The 20,431-nt window shown below is 39.2% G+C and overlaps 2 protein-coding genes across 7 annotated transcripts in view; one reads left to right on the forward strand and one right to left on the reverse strand.

Moving 5' to 3' along the window:
* Positions 1 to 4,603, reverse strand: part of HADHB (hydroxyacyl-CoA dehydrogenase trifunctional multienzyme complex subunit beta) — a 43,480-nt gene extending 38,877 nt beyond the window's left edge. The window contains exons 1-2 of one of the 6 annotated variants that reach the window (XM_072770800.1): positions 4,015 to 4,043; positions 3,659 to 3,731 (exon numbers count right to left, since the gene is read on the reverse strand). The gene's annotated coding sequence lies outside the window, so the exon portion shown is untranslated. The other 5 variants (XM_072770799.1, XM_072770803.1, XM_072770805.1 and 2 more) reach the window with 5 other exon arrangements.
* The window catches only part of HADHA (hydroxyacyl-CoA dehydrogenase trifunctional multienzyme complex subunit alpha), a 48,575-nt gene continuing 32,290 nt past the window's right edge, over positions 4,147 to 20,431 (forward strand). Inside the window, exons 1-7 of the mRNA XM_072770798.1 lie at positions 4,147 to 4,481; positions 9,921 to 9,962; positions 10,055 to 10,125; positions 11,534 to 11,667; positions 15,066 to 15,204; positions 16,171 to 16,290; positions 18,292 to 18,394. Of these exons, the coding sequence (XP_072626899.1) occupies positions 4,415 to 4,481; positions 9,921 to 9,962; positions 10,055 to 10,125; positions 11,534 to 11,667; positions 15,066 to 15,204; positions 16,171 to 16,290; positions 18,292 to 18,394 (676 nt within the window). The 5' untranslated portion in view covers positions 4,147 to 4,414. The remainder of the gene's footprint in view (positions 4,482 to 9,920; positions 9,963 to 10,054; positions 10,126 to 11,533; positions 11,668 to 15,065; positions 15,205 to 16,170; positions 16,291 to 18,291; positions 18,395 to 20,431) is intronic.

The raw sequence follows: 20,431 nt of genomic DNA on the forward strand, positions 1-20,431 counted from the left end.
CGAATCCCACGTCGGGCTCCCGGTGCATGGAGCCTGCTTCTCCCTCTGCCTGTGTCTCTGCGCCTCTCTCTCTCTGTGACTATCATAAATAAATAAAAATTAAAAAAAAAAAAAAGATTCTCCAAAAAAAGGTAACATTTCAAATAAGTGGGGAAAAGAAGAATTATTCTATGAATTTGTTGGTGAAATGGCTAATCTGGAAAAAACTTTAGGTCCATAACTCACACATGTACAAATCAATTTCAGATATGATTAATGTAATTATACATATATATTTTAACTATAAAAGCACTAGAAAAAAGTATCAGAATATTTTCATATTCTTATATGGGGAAAGGTTTCCAACATATGGCACAAAACCCAGAGGTCATAAAGGAAAAGAGTAACTAGTGGATCTAATTAGATAAACACACAAAATATCTACACAGCAAAAGATATTAAAATAAAGTTACAAGGCAAACAGATTCAGAGAAAATATTTGTAAAACATAAAACAAAGGGTTACTATCCATAACCCATAAAGAACTGTTACAAATAAAAGAGAAACGATCTATAATGGAATCTGGTTTTCACCCAAATATCCATTTCATTTCATTATGAAGTTGCCATAAATAGTTTACATGGCATTGAATCCAGCCCAACTCTTGGGTTCAAACCATTCAGAATAATTTCATTCTCTTTGCCAAGATCATTCAGGTAATCAAGACCTAAAACAATTGTGCATGGTACCAACTTGTTTTAGGGATAATAATCTAGTCACTCTGACATTCCAGTTTTCTGCTCGGAATTCTGTAACACAAATCTTTCCTTCTGAGGCTTGGAGCAGCTACCGAAGTTTGCAAACAGGAAAAATGCTAGTCTAAGCATAGAGCTGATCTCAAAAGAGGACAGAGCCAAGAATTTCAGAAAAGTAAACTAGAGCTGTAATTGAATCATATCTGAAACCCACCCTCCCTTTGTGCTTTACAGTTGTTAGACAATACATCCCCTTTAATAAGCCAATTTCAGTTGAATTTTGTTATCTGAGACTAAAGTCTCCTTACTGATACATAATTAGAAAAAAAGCAAATGAGCAATTCACAGAAATAAAAATGTCAAACAAAATTTTAAATGTTCAACCTCACTAACAACAGAAACATTTTTAAAAATTAAAACAAGGTATCATTGTGGGGTTGTAAAATAGGCAAAAATTAAAAATATGGTTAATACATAATTCTAGGAAAAATGGATTTAGGCACTTCCATATACAGTTGATAAAAGTACAAGGTAGAAGGCAATTTTTAGTTATCTAACAAAATTTAAATTGTGAGCTTCTGATCCCAATAATTCCTCTAATTGGTCTTTAACCAATAGAAGTACCCAAGATGTGTATGTAGCATACATAGATCTCTGGCCTATAGAAATATTTAAGATGTTCACGTAGCACTGCTTACATTAGTGAAACTCTGGAACTAATCTAAATGCACATGAGGAAATGGCTAAATAAATTATACTACAAACATCATGAAGCACTACAGTAGTTTAGAATGAAAAATAAAATATAATATACGTGTGTATACTAACACAGAAAAACATCCACAATATGTATTTAAGGAAAAATGTAAACTGCAGAACAATATGTATAGTAAGACACAAGTCTATGGAAGAATAAAGAGGAGCTTTCATTTTATATTCTATCTTCTCAAATTTTGTTACAATGAGCATTTTCTTTTTTCTTTTTTAATGAACTAGATTTTTAAAATTTATTTATTCATGATAGACAGAGAGAGAGAGGCAGGAGACACAGGCAGAGGGAGAAGCAGGCTCCATGCAGGGAGCCGGACGCAGGACTCGATCCCAGGACTCCAGGATCGCACCCTGGGCCAAAGGCAGGCGCTAAACCGCTGAGCCACCCAGGGATCCCCACAATGAGCATTTCCATTTTTATGTACAGTATAATTCTAGTTGTACTTAAATCTACATATATTCTTATATAAATATATAAAATATGCAAATGCATTAAAAATGTCCAAAAAATACACAAAGTGTGTTTTTTGTTTTTGGTTTTTTTTTAAAGCAAAATGCTAATAGTATTCATCTCTGGGTGGTAGACTTACAGATATATTTATTTTCTCTGTAGTTTCTGAAAAATTGCATTAATTCAATAATTAATTAAAAATAATTATTGGTCTCTTCAAAAGAGAGACCAAGCAAACTACTCTATGGGAGGACTGACCTTTATGGTCATTTGCTCTAAGCTTTAGGAAATAGATATTTTTACTCAAGGATTTGGGAAGCATGGGCACTCTCGAGCAGAGCACGCTGGAGCAGGGTGTGTGGAGCTATGGAAGGTTGCATGAAGTTGCTAGCATCTGAACGAAAGGAAAAGGAAGAAGGCGCTAGCCAAGTAATGAAAACAAAATGGATGGGCAGCCCAGGTGGCTCAGCGGTTTAGTGCCTGCCTTCAGCCCAGGGCGTGATCCAGGAGACCCGGGACTGAGTCCCACCTTAGGCTCCCTGCCTGGATGGAGCCTGCTTCTCCCTCTGCCTGTGTGTCTCTCTCTCTGTGTCTCTCTCATGAATTAATAAATAAAATCTTAAAACAAAATGGAGGAGTTTAACAGCTCACTGTTACACTATCATTAAGACACAATGTAAGGGAGATTCCTAGGTGGCTCAGCGGTTTGGCGCCTGCCTTCAGCCCAGGGTGCGATCCTGGAGTCCTCGGATCGAGTCCCGCGTCCGGCTCCCTGCATGGAGCCTGCTTCTCCCTCCTCCTGTGTCCCTGCATGGAGCCTGCTTCTCCCTCCTCCTGTGTCTCTGCCTCTCTCTCTCTATCATAAATAAATAAACAAATAAACAAATCTTTAAAAAAAAAAAGACACAATGTAATGGAAGGGCACTGACTGAACCAGACTAAACCCAAATCCTGGCTCTACCCTCGTGTTATATAACCTTAAGCAAGGTACTTAATCTTTCTGTCTTGAGAGTTAAGATACAGATAATTCATCTGGAATTATAGAGAATTCCAGTACCTAACTCAGGGTTGGTGCGAGGAATAACGTACACAAAGCACTTAGAACAGTGCCAACATAGTGAGGATCATACATGTTTGCTGTTCATATTAGTGGGTGTACCTAGTTCCCCTCTATGGAAGCCACAGTAAGAAGCATAACCTTTACATTTCTGCCCTGATGGAGCTTGATGATTTCGAGAGTACAAGGAACAAAAAAGTCAAGAGCCAAAAAGAGGATGGCCTTTAGCAGCAGAAACGAGTTTCTAACACGTTTGCATGTGAACGTTACTTCATTTGGAATCAATCGCATTATTCCAAGGACTCGAACCCATCTTTCCAACGCAAAAAACAGCTATTACTCCAGGAAGAGTTCGTGACTAGAAGTTAATAGACGAAGCCTCTTTTCCTATTTCCACCACCTGTGGCCATGGATAAGCCCACTTCGCGCTGATTCATGGGATCCACCTATAGAGCGAAGGGGATGAATGACCAGATGACCACCAGGTCCCCTCAGGGGCTCTGGGTCTCCCGACGCCGACGGAGGAATGGCTCAACTCCTCCCTCACTCCAGACTCCAGAGGTCACGTGACCGAGTCCCCACTCCGGTCGGCAGCAGGGATGGGGTTGTCCCAACTCGCCGTGCTCAATCTCTACACCCGCTCACCTAGCCACGGCCGAAACGGGGCAAACAACGACGCTCGCTGCAGTCCAGCCCTACGCCTTCTGCCGACACACACCTGCAAACAGCTCGTTAACTCGAGGTGATAAATTAAAAGACACGGGTGACGCCGCCGCTCAGAGCGACAGACAGAACGCCAGCCCGACTTACTGCCCTGGTTGCCTTGGTCCTGGAGACCCTGTCCGTAGGGGCCTCCTTCCGGCCCCCTGAGACCCCACTCCCCGTGGGGGGGGGGGGGGAGGGAGGCGGCCGCGGGCACTGGGGGAGTAGCTGGGAAAGGAACCGCGGCTGTCCCTTCGGGTCAAGGCCAGGCAGAAAGCCCAGCGCACGCTCCGTCTCACCTCAGCTCCGTCCTCTCGAGCTCGGCGCGGGCACGGAAGGTTCGGACTCCAGCGCCAGGACTAGACGTGACGGAGGGGCGGGTCCTACCCATAAGGACCCCCCGCCCCCGCCGCCCCCCCACCCTCGAACTCCGCAGGCTGCCCACCGGCCGCCTGTCTGGAAAACCGGACACGTCGGCCCCTCCTCTCTCGTCCTCCTTCCTTCCAAAGGAGAAAGCGCCTTCTCGGCCCCGTTATCCGGAAGCGAACGGCAGGGCAAGGAGCCAGCGGCAGCTCCGCACCGGGGGTTTTAGTCAGGCAGTACGTCGGGCGCCTGCCTAGGGCCAGGCTAAGGAGGAGAAGTTCTCCGCTCGGCAGCCCCCACCGGAGCGCTTTACACTTTCGTCCTCCTCAGCTCAAGATGGTGGCCTCCCGAGCTATAGGCAGCCTCAGCCGCGCCACTGCCTCCCGGATGTTCCGCTGCCCAGGTGAGAGGCCTGGCTGGGAGCGCCCGGTAGCCCCGGGCAAAACTCTTGCGGAGCCTGAGGTGGCCCCGGAGCCGCGTCTCCCTGTCGCCGTCGCGTCCCCGCCCCGCCCGGCCACCCAGCCCTGAGTGGGGGAGAGAGGATGCCCCCCTTGGACCCAACCTCCTGTGTCCTCGCGCGGACACTGCCTCTCGCTGTCCCAAATCCTGCAGCGACCTCAGGCTCCGTATCCCCTGACGGGCCTCAGGGCCGTCCATCCGCTCTGGGACCTTCCGCAAGTCTCCCCGTCGCACTCCGGGCCTCACGCCCCTCTTAATCTTTTATGGTGGCTTCGGACCTGAACCCTAGATCAGGAGGATTGGGACAGTCCCGTCTGTCACATCTTTGTGGCTCCGCAGCACCGTACCCTTCGCCAGAGCTGTCTTGAAATCTTCCTAGGTGGAATTAACCAGCCTTGAGAATTACCGCTACACTCCGCTCGTTTCCCTCAGGACCATTTTTGTACCTAATACCACATTTCAGTAGGGAAGCTCCGACTGCTGCAGTTCCCGTGATCCCAGTGTGAATGTATAGTATGGTACATTTCAAGGGAGGAGGTTCTGCAACGTGCTAGGAGAAACATTAAAAAAAAAAAAAAATACATAATCGCTGGCCTGTCTGTGGACAAACGGGGGGGGGGGGCAGGGTGATGGAAAAAAAGATAAGGGATACCTTTTACCTTAAGGGATAAAATGATGTTAGATAAGTTAAACTAATTCTGTTTCTGAAAACAACTCCGTTCTGCTTTACCTAGATTATCTTTCTCTCTTCATACTGGCAGTGAAAGGGTTAAAGGGGGTGCTCATGGAAAATCCAGCATTTTCCTCCCCTCTCAGATACATAAGGTGAAATGTAACTTTTTATTGCACGTTGCACTTAATACCGGCTTCTAATTAGAATTTTAATTTGTCCTGCGCCTTTTTCCTGAACCACTAGAGTGGTGTGCTTTTTTGTAGATAGGCAGCTGGAGCCTGCGCTAAGGGATTAATTTTGGATGATTCAGTCTTTTTCTGCTTCTGTATCTCCAGCAATGTTTTCAGTTTCCACAGGAATGCTGTGTGTGTGTGTATACCAATCATGATATTACAAACAAGGTAAATGGAAAGACTTGGGGATGGGTGAAGAAAAAAGAATCACCAATTTTCTTGCCACTCACAGAGTTAACTGTTAGCATTTGGTCATGTTACCTTACAGTTTCGCTTTCTATTTTCCACATGTATGATTTAAGGCTTTATGAAAATCAAATGTGTATATTTGAACCTGCCTCTGCGTTGGTTTTAAGGTAGTTCTCACGGATTAGCAGCTGGTGTAACACAGAGCCGGTAGTCAGCTCATATGGTTTCTGGTCACTAGCTGTGTAACTTTGGACAAATACCGTAGCCTAACCGAGCTTTATTTTCCTCATCTGTAAAATGAATGAATCTTCGGATTGTCTTACACATGGAAATAGCATGAAAGAGCAATTCAAAACATAAAATGTGGGGTCTGACTTTGGGGGCTTGAATCTAGCTCTTTGTTTTACTCCCTAGTGGCCTGGGACAATTAATTTCTGTTTTCTCATTTGCGAAATGGGGAATAATACATTTGTGAACTTCAAAGGAGTTATCCTAAATTTAAAGCAGTGAGTGTTTCATGGAGTAAATGCCCAGTACATGCTGCTATTAACCCTTTCCTGCCCTGAAGAATTCTTAATTCTATGTATCTGAGAATTTTAAAAAATAATTATTACATTTTGCATGTGTAATAACAAGCTTAGCTTTTCTATATCTTTTGTATAGAAATATATCTACACATATAAATGTATATATATTGCATTGTTTTCACCAGTAAGAAAATGTGGTTAATAGTTATTGTCCCTTTGAATAACAATTTATGAATTTTGAAAACATGTCTTGAAAGTGAATTCAAAATTACCTGCACACTTGGATTGCCATTTAAATACAACATTTGCTCTTTCACCCAGAAAGTCTGTGCCAAGGTCCACTGTTTAAAGAGATTATGACAGCGGGTAGATGGGTAAATTCTCTTGAAACTGATTTGTTCCCTTCAAAGTTCAAACCCATCCTCCCCCACAAATGCTGACTGTGAATTCTGAAACTGTCAAGTGAAAGGCACAACTTGACCAAGATATCTTGTCCTAAATCTAAATTTCTCCTAAATCTAAATTTCTAATTATGTAAGTGGCAAAACAATTTCACAGGAAATGAATTAGAGGCAAATACCTTGGTAAATGATACATATTTAAAGTTGACTTGCTTCCTTAATCCTGTCTCTTCCCGGAGGGTTGAGTATTGAGAAAAGTTGTTGATTGTTATAACCAAGATAACATTTTCTTATTTGAAATTTGTGTTTTAGGTCTTGTAAATATCTTCTTGAGTTAAATTATCAAGATGATTAAGAAATAGGACAAAGGTTTCTCTCTTTTGCTGGCACAGTTGATATAGGCTAAAGTTCATCTAGCAGCTCCTGAAGTGAATTGTTGGGATTATGTAATGGGTAAGGCTAGATTCCAAAAGCAGAGCTACCTTGTAGCTACCAACTTGATTGAGTTGACTGGTTTGAATTCATTTCGAGATACATTTGTACATTTATTTTCTCTTCTTCGATTTAGAGGAAGTTTTGTGTATGTGAATATGGATGGGTGTGTGTGTGTGTGTGTGTGTGTGCGCGCGCGCAGCATCCACTTTACCCTGTTGTCGTTAGAACTGCTTATTTCCTGGTTCCCCTCCCACTGGAATTTCCACTTTACAGGCAAACTCCTTTTTATATCAAGCCTATTTTCACCTCTTCATGTATCTCTACAGAGTAGGAACTGATTCTTCATGATATTCTTCCTATGCTATATATATATATCATCCCTTACGGCTGTAGAATGTAAGCCACACAAAGACTGGCATTTGTATTTTTGTTCACTTCAAGTGCCCAGAACAGTGCATGGACATGGTAGGCCACAATAATTTGTTATTGTTGTTGAATGAAGGACTGTGAGATGATGTTGGAAGAGCTTATGCTTTACTTGAGGGAAACACCTGCTGTAAATGCAGTGACTAGAAAACAAAATAGTAAATAATAAAAACCAAAATTGGCAGAGAAGGGAAAGATCATTGTAGATGGAATACTATGAGAAGGCCTTGTAGAAAAGGTTGGAGCCATGATACAAAGATAAAGAGTGATAAATACAGATGATTCAGATTTCAAATGATGAAAAAGCAGAGAAAGGAATTGTAGAGGCATGAGGACTAAGGAAATGGCTGACTTCTCCTGTCTTAATTTACTTGTGTGTAGCTCTGTAACTTACAGATACTTTTATAATTATTATAACACTTTTATTTCTATCTTTATAAGGATGATAAAATGCATTAAAAGACTTGTTCATGGTCATATAACTGGTAAATGATAAATTTGATCATTGAACCTATCTTTTGACTCTCAGGTCCTTTGTCTTTGCACTCAGAGGGCTGATTTGGATTGCTTAAAAAATGTAGACAGAACCAGAAATCACCTCACTTTGGTGCTTGTGTCATCTACACTAGTTTTCTTTTAATATGTTACTTGCCTTTCAAACCAGTGTAAAGCAGCTGTTTTCTGTGCCTTCTCTTCCCCTCAAAGAACTGCAGGATAGGGGCACCTGCCTGGCTCAAAGAGCATGCGACTCTTGATCTCAAGGTCATAATTTTGAGACCCACATTGGGTGTAGAAATTACTTAAGTAAATAAAACTTTAAAAAAAATAGGGGTGCCTGGGTGGCTTCATCAGCTAAGCATCCCATTCTTTATTTCTGCTCAGGTCATGATCTCAGGGTCATGAGATCCAGTGGCTTCCAAGTTCAGTGACGAGTCTAGTTGAGATTCTCTCTCCCTCTGCACCCCACACCAGGGATTCACGCATGTGTGCTCTAAATAAATTAATTTAATTAAACTGCAGGACAGAGGGAAAGAAGGAGGAAGCAAGAGCCTTAGCTACTGCCGATGGTCCCTCTCCGAATCCACTGAATCATCACTGGGTTCTCGATCAGTGACTCCCACACACCCACTTGTTTGCTTTCTGCTTCAGTTTCCTTTCTAAATAATATAGACTCTTGAGGTCCAGCCCCCTTAAGTTCTGATTCTGTGGTTCTAAGTTTTATGTTGCCCAAACATTTGTGAGTGTGTTTGAGCCTCCCCCACTGATTTTAATGCCTAACCTAGTCTGGAATCACTTCTCAATACTGTTATGGGAATACCAGTCCAGCTGGATTTGTTGGATAATCTTTCAGATCCTGCTTTAGCCACGTGCAATACTTCTCCAATCCAGAAGGGTCCCTGTGCCTTCTGGTCAAATAGAGACCATCCTCAACTTAGAAACGGGACTGAGTCTGAGATTTTCATCACTTATTTCCCCCAAACCTCCACCCACCTCCCCTCTGGTAATCTGTAGTTAAGAGTCTGTTTCTTGGTTTACCCCTCTCTTTTTTTTTCCCCCTTTGCTTGTGTGTTTTGCCTCTTAAATTCGACTTATGAGTGAAATCAGTATTTGTCTTTCTCTGACTTATTTCCCTTAGCATAATACTCTCTAGCTCCATCTATGTGGTTGCAAATGGCAAGATTTCATTCTTTTTTATGGATGAGTAATATTCCATTGTATCTGATTTCAGTTCTGATAGCACTGAAAGGCCATCTCTCCATTAAAAATGCAAGAGGACTAGAGAACACGGTTGCAATATATTTAGAATATGTTTGGGACTGGGCATTATAGGTTGTTTTGTGGATTACTTATTTCCTGGTGTGCTGATTTCCTATTGCTGCTATAACAAATATCCACAAATTTCATATCTGAAGCAATACAAATTTATTATCTTACAGTTAAGGATGTCAGAAATGAATCTCATTAGGCTAAAATCAAAAGTGTTGGCAGAGCTATGTTCATTCTGGGTGTTCTAAGGGAGGTTCATTTCCCTGCCTTTTCTAACTTTCAAGGCTGCCTGCATTCCTTGACTTCTTCAAAGCCAGCAAAGTGGGACTAAGTCTTTCTCATGCTGCCATCTCTCTTGTCCTTTTTTACTCTCTCTTCTTCGTGATTACATTAGGCCTATCTGGATAAACCAGGCTACTCTCTCTCAGTTTAGGTCTGCTAATTAGCAACCTTAATTCCCTTAGCCATATAACCTAACATATTCAGTTTCTGGAGACCTGGATGTCTTTGAGGGGGCAGTTCTTCCACCTACCACATTTACTATTTAAATAATCAGATAAGCTGATCGTTAAAATGAAAAAGATATGGTTGTAGTCACAATAATGATCTAGAATACATTATTCTCATCTTAGGTTTTTTGGTTGTTATAAATTCCAGTTTTGTTGTATTTAGCAGGTACTGCAGCAATTATGTTTTATAAAATAATTAATTTTGAATACCTTTTTCTTATAGGTTATGTATGCCGCAACTTTACAAGGTCCTCTGCTCTGAGATGTAAGTTTAATTTCTTATTGATGTGCTTAAACTACTTTTTAGATTTGTTTAACAATAAACGTATTTACAAATAAATTATCTTGTCTTTTTAGCTAGAACCCATATTAACTTTGGAGTCAAAGGGGATGTGGCTGTTGTTCGACTTAACTCGCCCAATTCAAAGGTACGTAATTTAACTTGCTGCAGTGTATTTCTGCTAATATATTCATGAATCCAGTGCTGAATAGGAGAGAAAGAAATCCACTAATCTGGCAGTAATCTTATATGAATATGTAATTTTGATAGTTTAACAAATTACTCAAGGAATGTAATTTTCTGGAGCAGATGTCCTTGTTTAAGAATTCCTTCTAATTGACCTGAGGTGTCAGATTAACATCAAAGATTAATGAAATTAGCCTGTTACGTGTAGCATGCTGAGGTGACTTACTAGATAAGAAAGAACCAAACTGCAGGCTTTGCTTATCAGAGTCAAAATTCACCTACTCATCTTTACTACCAGGTTGTTACACATGCTTTCTTCATTACCTGCCTGACATAGTCATTAGTCATAGAAAATTGGCTGGGTTAAATGTGGTTATTAAGCTTCCTGAAGAACTTGAAAGAATGACTCAGTGTAGTTCACAGTCACATATTGGAAGTCAAGTTCTGTTCAAAGTGGAACCTCATTTGTATTTGACAACTTCAACAAAGCATGTGGCATTAATCCAGTCTTTGCCAGGAAACCTTCATTTCAGGAGCTCATGGCTTTTCCCCCATCTAAAATTGGTGTTGGGGCACCTGGGTGGCTCAGTCAGTTAAGTATCTGACTCTTGATCTCACCTCGGGTCTGGATCTCATGGTTGTGAGTTCAGCCCCCTACTTAAAAAAAATTTAAAATAAATTGATGTCAAGTTTTCATATTTTAGAAATCTTGTTACTAGAGGCCTAGATGGAATAGGAGGACCTACATGGAAGCGATTAACAGCTATCACATATTAAGAAAAATAAGAACCAGTCTCCCTCACTAGGGTAAATTTTGGTACCCACTGACCAATGATTCAAACTTAAGATATTTTTTCAGAATTTTCTAAGTTGTGCATTTTTTTCTGAATACAGAATCAATACATGCCTCTAGTGAGAAGTTTGAAAGCTATACAGAAGAAAATAACAAGTCATTCATACTGTAAACCCAAAAGCAAACAATCCAGTTTCAACATGATATTTACAAAATAAGATCGCACTATTTGTCTAATTTTGATTCCTTTTTTCTTAATATTATAGAAATTTTTCCATACCAACAAACGTGCATAGATTTATTTATAGCCCACATATGATTCAAACTTTTAGGAATATGACCCTCAGTTCCTCCATTGAGTAGATCTATTTTTAAAGTCAGAGTACTTATAATTGGCTAAAGCTGAAGAGAAAGCTACTGAGTTTAAGGGTTTTTTCACCCTCCCTGCCTTTCTTCTAACAGTATATATCTGCTGGATAAACAAACTTACTATAATCAAAATAGCATTTCATGGTAATTTACACATCTTATACTTCAGATTTAAAGCCTTAGACTTATATATATTTCCCTTTGGCAGGTAAATACACTGAATAAAGAACTACAATCAGAATTCATGGAAGTAATGAATGAAATCTGGGCTAGTGATCAAATCAGAAGTGCTGTCCTTATCTCTACGAAGCCAGGCTGCTTTATTGCAGGTGCTGACATCAAGTAAGTTTTCAGAAATAAGAAGTCACCTTTTATCTTGGCTAATAGTATGTTTCTTAGGCCTAATCATTCCTCCTCTGAAAAGAAGGTAGAAGTAAATTCTCTGAAAGTTTTCTTTTCCTTTTTTAAAAGATTTTATTTATTTTTTAATTTAAAATCAGTTTGCCAGTATATAGTATAACACCCAGTGGTCATCACAAAAGATTTTATTTATTTGAGAGAGAACAAGAGAGAGAGCATGAGCTGGAGGAGGGAGCAGTGGAAGACAGAGAAGCAGACTCTCTGATGAGCAGGGGGAGCACAATGCGGGGCTCCATCCTACGACCCCGAGATCATACCTGAGCTGAAGACAGATGCTTAACCAACTGAGCCACCCAGCGTGCCCCAAAAGTTTTCTTTTAAGTTATTTTCACAGATGTAATTGATTTAAAAGAGGGGGGGTTTGGTGAGAATACTGAGAAGGTGGAACCCTCTCAAACTGTTGGTGGGAATGCACGCTGGTGCAGCCACTCTGGAGCCATTCTGGTCATAGCTGCCCTGCAACCCAGCAATTGCAATACTGGGTACTTACCCCAGAAATACAAATGTAGTGATCTGAAGGGGCACCTGCAACCTCAGTGTTTATAGCACCAATGTCCACAATAGCCAAACATATACAATGGAATGCCACTGACCCCTCAAAAAAAATGAAATCTTGCCATTTCCAACAATGTGGATGGAACTAGAGGATATTATGCTAAGTGAAATAAGTCAATCAGACAATTAGAATATCTCACTCGTGGAATTTAAGAAACAAAACAGAATTATAGAGGAAGGGAGGAAAAAATAAAACAAAATCAGAGAAGGAAACAAACTATTACAAGACTCTTAATCATAGGCAACAAACTGAGGGTCTCTGGAGAGGAAGGAGGTAGGGGGGATGGATTAAGGAAGGCACGTGATATAATCACTGGGTGAATCACTGACTTCTACCTCTGAGACCAATAATACATGATATGTTAATTAATTGAATTTAAATTTTAAAAATTTTGAAAAACAAAAGAAGGGCTTTTTGTTTAAACCATGTAAGACTACCCTTTCCTTAAAGAAGTTGAAAGCGGTTCCAAGAAAAATATTTGAGTAGAATAAAATATACTATAAAATTAAACTAACAGGGGCAACTGTGTGGCTCGGTGGTTGAGTATCTTCCTTTGGCTCAGATTGTGATCCGGGGTCCTGAGATCAAGTCCCACATCGGGCTCCCTGCAGGGGGCCTACTTCTCCCTCTGCCTATGTCTTTGCCTCTCTTTCTGTGTCTCTCATGAGTAAATAAATAAAAGCTTTTTAAAAGAATTTTTTTAATTAAAAAAAAAAAACTAACAATGAGGTGCCCTTTTTTTTTTTTTAACTCAACAGACCAACAAATATGTTTGAAAATACTGTGTTAGCAAGGACTTGGGGGACATGAGAAAGTTAATCTATTACTAGTAGGAATGCCCGTTGGTACAACAACTTTGGAAAACATTTTGGCAGCATTTAATAAAATTGAAAATATATGTATTTCATAATTCAGTGATACTTTGTCTAACTATATATATGCTAGAGAAATCCCACCCTTTGTTTTTAAGGACCCATGTGTAAGGATATTCAGCCCTGTGTAATTTAAAATAATGAAGAATTTGAAGCAATTAAATGTCAATCAGTAGGGAAATGGAAAAGTAAGTAAACTGTAGAACTTTCACATGATAAAATACTACAAAACAGTTCAAAGGAATTAACTAGATCCATAAACATAATGTTAGAGCTCAAAAATGTATTGTTAAATTTTTTTTGAAAAGCAAGTTGCAGAATGTTCTGTACAATACATAGTTTGTGTAAGCATTTTAAAATCATGAAATTCTTTGTTATTTATGGATAAAAAAATGTAGAAGGATCTCCTAGACATAGAGGGATAGTCTACTTTTGAGAATGGTTGCTTTAGGGTAAATGAAGTGGCTGGTAGGACTTGCAGAGGTTGTCAAAGGGAACTCTAGTGATGCAGCTAATATTTTCTTTTTTTTTTTTTAATGGTAGGATTTAGGTATATATAATTTGTTTACAGTTCTTTAAAGCATTTATAAGGGGCAGCCCCAGTGGCACAGCGGTTTAGCGCTGCCTGCAGCCTGGGGCGTGATCCTGGAGACCCGGGATCGAGTCCCACATCGGGCTCCCTGCATGGAGCCTGCTTCTCCCTCTGCCTGTGTCTCTGCCTTTCTCTCTGTGTGTGTCTCTATGAATAAATAAATAAAATCTTTAAAAAAATAAACATTTATAAGGAGGTGAAATGCTAGTGTTAATTTAATGGGCTAAAATGTTAATGGTGGTTAATTCTGTCAATATACGAGTATTTGTTTTTAAGATAGAGAGAGGCAGAGACACAGGCAGAGGGAGAAGCAGGCTCTATGCAGGGGCCCGATGTGGGACTACTCAATCCCTGGGCTCCAGGATCACACCCTAAGCCAAAGGCAGACGTTCAACTGCTGAGCCCCCCAGGCATCCCACAAGTATTTGGTATATTATTCTTTGTACCTTAGGCAACAATAAGCCAGCATTAGAGCCTTCGTAATTTGTACTTCAGGTGTTTATATAGTTTTAAACCTTGCTCCACATTGTATACTCTTTTTCATTTGTGTATGGTAATTAAGAATTTATAGATATTTAATGCTTATTTTTTAGAAAAAGCAAAAATATCTGTATCAAGTGCTTTTTCTTCTAGCTCAGTTATTTGAGGCTGGCAAGACACTGATGTACCTGGCAGTAGTTTCCTGTACCAGAGGAAAATACTTACAGCTTCAATGAGGCTAGCTGAGCAACTCCCCATTTATAAAATGACGAAAACTGATTCTCTTTGGTCATACATACAAAATCCACAGTTTAAATATGTTCAAGAACCGAGTAGCAAATGAAACAAACAAACTAAGGGACATGGAGTAAAACATTACTGTAGTGGATCTTTTTTAATCATTGAGAGATCTATAAATGACTTTAAAGCTTTTTTCACTGTCATTTTGATTGCTCTTCAGTCTGCAAGTTATTTGATAGTGAAAATGGTTGATGTGATAGTGAAAAATATTTACCAGAAGATGATTTTTCTCATGTACAGAGCCTTTTAATCTAATGGTTTTTAATAGAAAATAAAATTAAGCAGCATGTTTTGTTTCATGTTCTCTAGATCCAGAAATCTAACATTCTTTATGGAGAGATGACGTCGCTGATATTAGTGCTATCTGAGGCAAAATATTCTTAAACTTCTGAGCATTTGAAGATTCACTATCAAATATTGGTAGATTATATGGAAGGATACAGTGGATGAAGTATTGAACAGAGTAGTGTATAATTTCATCTTTTTTCTCTCTCTCTCTCCTCTGCTTTGTTTACTGCAGCATGTTAGCTTCTTGTAAGACCCATGAAGAGGTAACACGAATATCACAGGAAGGACAGAGAATGTTTGAGAAACTTGAGAAGTCCACAAAGCCTATTGTGGCTGCCATCAGTGGAGCCTGCTTAGGAGGAGGACTTGAGGTATGCATTTCTATCAGTCATTGAAACACTGTTCAGCATATTGATGGGGATTACAAGCTGCCAAACCTGTAGGTTGCTATTATTTTGCTTGCAAAAAGTTCTAAGAGGAGAATCAGCTTTCTTTTTAGTTGTTAAACTTCTGGATAGGTTTCAATCCTTATTTCATGGCACAGAGCAAATAAACCAAAGTGTGATGTTTTCATTTTTATAAATTGAGAAGATTTGAACTAGATCTCCAAGGTCTCTTTCAATTCCAAGAACCAGGTTCAAGTTTGCAGGGCAAAGATTCAGTAGTGTGATCCGTGCTGCTGAGCTACTTTAGTCTAGATGAGATACACAGCCTAAAATGTGTGTAAGTGCTTTGTGAGCAGTAAGATGGTGAATAATGTAAGATCTAAGAGAAGAGATGCTTATTAATCTGAAGCATGTAGAAAAGGAGAAGGGAAAATAAGATAACATTTATTGAGCATTTATCACATGCTGAGCTCTATGTTAAGATACTTTCACATATATTAACTAGGGAAACCTATATCTCTCCTAAAAGATGGGCAGAATTTGATTAATCAGAAAATATTGGGGAAAAAATCATTTCATATATGGTATAAGCAAAGACAAGGGTAAGCAAAACCTATTTAGATCACTATTAAGTAGGCCTGCTAGATTAAAAAGGATGGTCTCTGTAGGGTATGGGCCTTCTTAACTTGGAGTTCAGTATATAGTGCACAGTGTGTGTGTGCATTTTTCTATTGAAAGCTTCCATAGCTTTCAGCAGATTTTTAAAGAGATCCAGAACCCCAGGAAAGGTTAGTAAATTAGGAGGAGAGTATGAAATAAGGCTGGAAAGGTAAATTGTAGAAGGTATCAAATACGTTCCTGTTTTGTGAATAATCTTTAGACCCTCACATATCCTAAGATATTATAAAGTTACACTTTCTAACATTCTGATTTTCTTTCATTTGTTTGAAGCTTGCCATTTCCTGCCAATATAGAATAGCAACCAAAGATAGAAAAACAGTATTAGGTGCCCCTGAAGTCTTGCTGGGGATCTTACCAGGAGCAGGAGGCACACAAAGGCTGCCCAAAATGGTGAGTTTAAATCCCCTTCTGACTTTTAGAACCTCAGTACCTATAGGCCACTTTAGATCTATTTCCTCTGGTACAAAAGGCACAATTTGGGTCTTCATTGTAAAATTTAGAAACAAAGTTAAATATGGGTATATAGGATCTATAACAAATTTTATTACTGGTATCAATTCTACTTTTTTTTTTTAATTCCTTGATCAAAATCATTTTTTAAAAAAGATTTTACTTATTTAAAGAAAGAGAGCACATGCATGAGCAGTAGGAGGGGCAGAGGGAGAAGGAGAGAGATAATCTCAAGCAGACTCCATGCGGAGCTTTGAGCTCCATGCAGGCCTTGATCCCACAACCCTGGGATCATGACCTAAGCTGAAATCAAGAGTTGGATGCTTAAACGACTGAGCCATCCAGGCACCCCAAGTCCTTGATCAGAATTATTGATTGAGGTCCTTTATTAATCCCTGAAGAGGTTTAAAGGTAAATAATATACATGTCTGCCTTTCTGGAACTTACAGATTTTTTTTCTTTTACTTTTATTTTTTTAAGATTTTATTTTTAAGAAATCTCTAAACCCAGTGTGCGGCTCAATCTTACAACCCCAACATCAAGAGTTGCATGCACTGGGATGCCTGAGTGGCTCAGTGACTGACCATCTGCCTTGGGCTCAGGGCATGATTCTGGGGTCCTGGAATCAAGTCTCACTTTGGGCTTACTGTGGGGAGCCTGCTTCTCCCTCTGCCTGTGTCTCTGCCTCTCTCTCTCTCATGAATAAATAAATAAAATCTTAAAAAAATAAAAGAAGGGTTGCATTTACTACTGACTGAGCCAGCCAGGTGCCCGTTGAACTTGTATGTAGTTTAGTTTGTTCCTTCTGTACACAGTACCATCTTACTGCATCTTACTACATCTTTTTCAAATCCATGGGTCATATTTCATGATACATAGAAGAGGCAGATCTTTCTCCTGATTTGGATGATTTCATTGCTGTATTCTGTAGAACCAAAAGAAGCCAATCAGGCTTTTGAATTCTTAAGGAAAGAACAGTCAGACCTGGGGACTGCAGAGCAATCTTAATATCCCACTGAACCCTACAGCTTCAGGCACTATTGATTCCTCAGTGAAAACAAAGTTCAGCAGAAATACTCTTTGGAAGGAAGTTGATATGAGCTGGGCACAGAAAAACAGGAAGATTTATGGTGTTAGTTTTCTGATAATAGTATACATTTCTTCATAGATAATATCAAGAGGATTTATTGAAAGAATAAATAAGCCTGTAGATGTAGAAAATATTGCTGGGTTTCTTACATTGTTTTGTAATAGTTGGTATTTGAATGTTATTAGAAACTATTCCTCTAATACATAAGGAACTCTAGCTGGGTTCTATTTTTAAAACTAAAATTATTTTTTAAAACGTTGCTGGGCACCTGGGTAGCTCAGTTGGTTAAGCATCCCAGCTCTTGATTTCAGTTCAGGTCATGGTCTCAGGATCCTAGGATGGAGCCCCACCTTGGGCTCCACACTCAGCAGGGAGTCTGCTTGAGATTCCCTCTTCCTCTGCCCTTCCCCCTGCTTACATGATTGCATGCTCTCTCTCTCAAATAAATAAATCCTTTTTTAAATAAATATTTTTTAAAAATTAAAATTATAAGGAAAGACATGGTCAAAACTATCAGGTTTCTCAGTCTCCACTAGCTCCACTAAATGAATTTTAAGTAATCTATAAATGCACAATTTTAGAAAACATGAAATTATTTCTCTGCTTTATCAATTTCACTAGACAGAAATCTTACATATTGAATTAAAAGAAGAGATACAATTTTGCTTCAACTGAAGGTGTCTAATCCCAAAAGTTACCTAAATGTATATTAACTGATTGATAAATAGCATAAAAACCTCATTTGACTTTTCTCATTTTAATATTTATTTTGCTCAGTTGAATGATTTGTAAACTATAATTGTTGCACTGATATTTTTTCCTCTGTACTCTGATCCTTGCTTGCTTGTAAGGTGGGTCTGCCTGCTGCTTTTGACATGATGTTGACTGGTAGAAACATTCGTGCAGACAGAGCAAAGAGAATGGGACTGGTTGACCAATTAGTGGAACCCCTGGGTAAGTGGTAACATGTTTCAGAATTCGGCCTTATGAAGTTACTTTTTTAAAAATTAATATCTTAAATATTAGAGTGAAATTCAGACTCTCAAGAAATGAGTCATTCTGAAGAGTGAAGTTTTCTAAATATGGCTAATACTAAATCATTTCCAAACATCAGTCACCCCAACTTCTATTTTATTTTACAAATTGGACATCAAGAGTACAAATTTGAGGGACGCCTGGGTGGCTCAGTGCCTGAGCCTCTGCCTTTGGCTTAGGGCGTGATCCCGGAGTCCCCATATCAAGGCCCACATCAGGCTTCCTGCATGGAGCCTGCTTCTCCCTCTGCCTATGTCTCTGCCTCTCTCTCTCTCCCTCTCTCTCTCTCTCTGTCTTTCATAAATAATTAATAAATAATCTTAAAAAATAATAAATAATAAAAATCTTTAAAAAATAGAATACAAATTTGAATCAAATCCTTGTTTTTGGTTCTTAGATTACGTGTAACATTATTCATGATAAGCCTCCTTTCGTTTTTTGTGTCTGTTATAATGTAATAAATGTGTATGAAGTAACTTGAGAATATTAATAGTAGTTGGCATCTACTCATATGCTACTTTCCTCCACATAACTTCTTTGCCTCCCCTTACCCAAGGAAACCACTATTCCAAATTATGTGTTCATCACCCTCTTGCATTTCTTTTTTTTTTTTTACCCTCTTGCATTTCCTAAAAATCAGCATTACTAAGATGTTATTTATGTAATAACAAATTTACCAATTTTTAATGCACAATTTGAGTTTTGACAAACATATATAGCTATGTAAACACCAGCACAATCATACAACAGAACGTTTTTTTAGTATATAGCTCTTTATGTCTTTTATTTAGCATCATACTTTTAAGATTCATCCATATTGTTGCAATTTCAACAGTTTGTTTCTTCTTATTGGTGAGTGTTATTCCATTGTATAGGTGTACCATAATTTGTTTATTCACCAGATGATGGAAATTTGTTTCCAGTTTGGAGCTGTTTAGAGTAAGGCTGCTATGAACATTCATTCACAAGTCTTGATGTGTTTCATTTCTCTTGAACAAATACCAGAGAGTAGATTGGCTGGATTATATGATAGATTTGTGTGTAGCTTGTAAGAAACTGTCAAACTTGGGCAGCCCGGGTGGCTCAGTGGTTTAGCACCATCTTCAGCCCAGGGCATGATCCTAGAGACCCGGGATTGAGTCCCATGTCAGGCTCTCTGCATGGAGCCTCCTTCTCCCTCTGCCTGTGTCTCTGCCTTTCTCTCTCTCTCTCTCTCTCTCTCTCTGTCTCTCATGAATAAATAAAATCTTAAAAAGAAAGAAAGAAACTGTCAAACTGTTTTCTTAAAGTGGTGATACCATTTTGCATTCCTACTGGCAGTGTATGAGAGTTCTAGTTACCAACTGCTTTGCATGGTCAGTCTTTTTAATTTTAGACCTTCTAATAGAAGTATAGTAAAAGTTCATTGTGGTTTCTTTTTCCTTAATTTTTTTTTATTTTTTAAAGGATTTTATTTGTTTGAGAGAGCAGAGCAAGAGAGAGGGAGAACACGAGCAGGGGTGAGGGGCAGAGGGAGAGAGACAAGCAGACTCCTTGCTGAGCAGGGGGCCCAACTTGTGGCTCTGTCCCAGGACCCTGAGATCATGACCTGACCTGAATGCAGAGGTTTAGCCTACTGAGCCACTCAGGTGCCCTCGTTGTGGTTTTAATTTATATTTCCCTAATGACCAGAGATACTAAGTTTCTTTCATGTGTTGATTTATTTGCCTTCTGTATATCTTCTGGTAAAATGTCTTTAAAGATGTTTTGCCTCTTTTGTTTGTTTTTTTTTATTACTGAGTTTTCAGAGTTCTTTATATCAGAATACAAGTCCTTTGTGAGATTTGTGATTTGCAAATATTTTCTATCTGGCATGTCTTTTCATTATCTAAGTGCAGAAATTCTTAATCTTGATGAAGTCCATTGTATCAGCATCGTTTATGGGTCATGCTATTGTAGTACGTAAGAAATCTTTTC

This window comes from Canis lupus, chromosome 12, assembly GCF_048164855.1.
Source record: "Canis lupus baileyi chromosome 12, mCanLup2.hap1, whole genome shotgun sequence".
Lineage (NCBI taxonomy): Eukaryota > Metazoa > Chordata > Mammalia > Carnivora > Canidae > Canis > Canis lupus.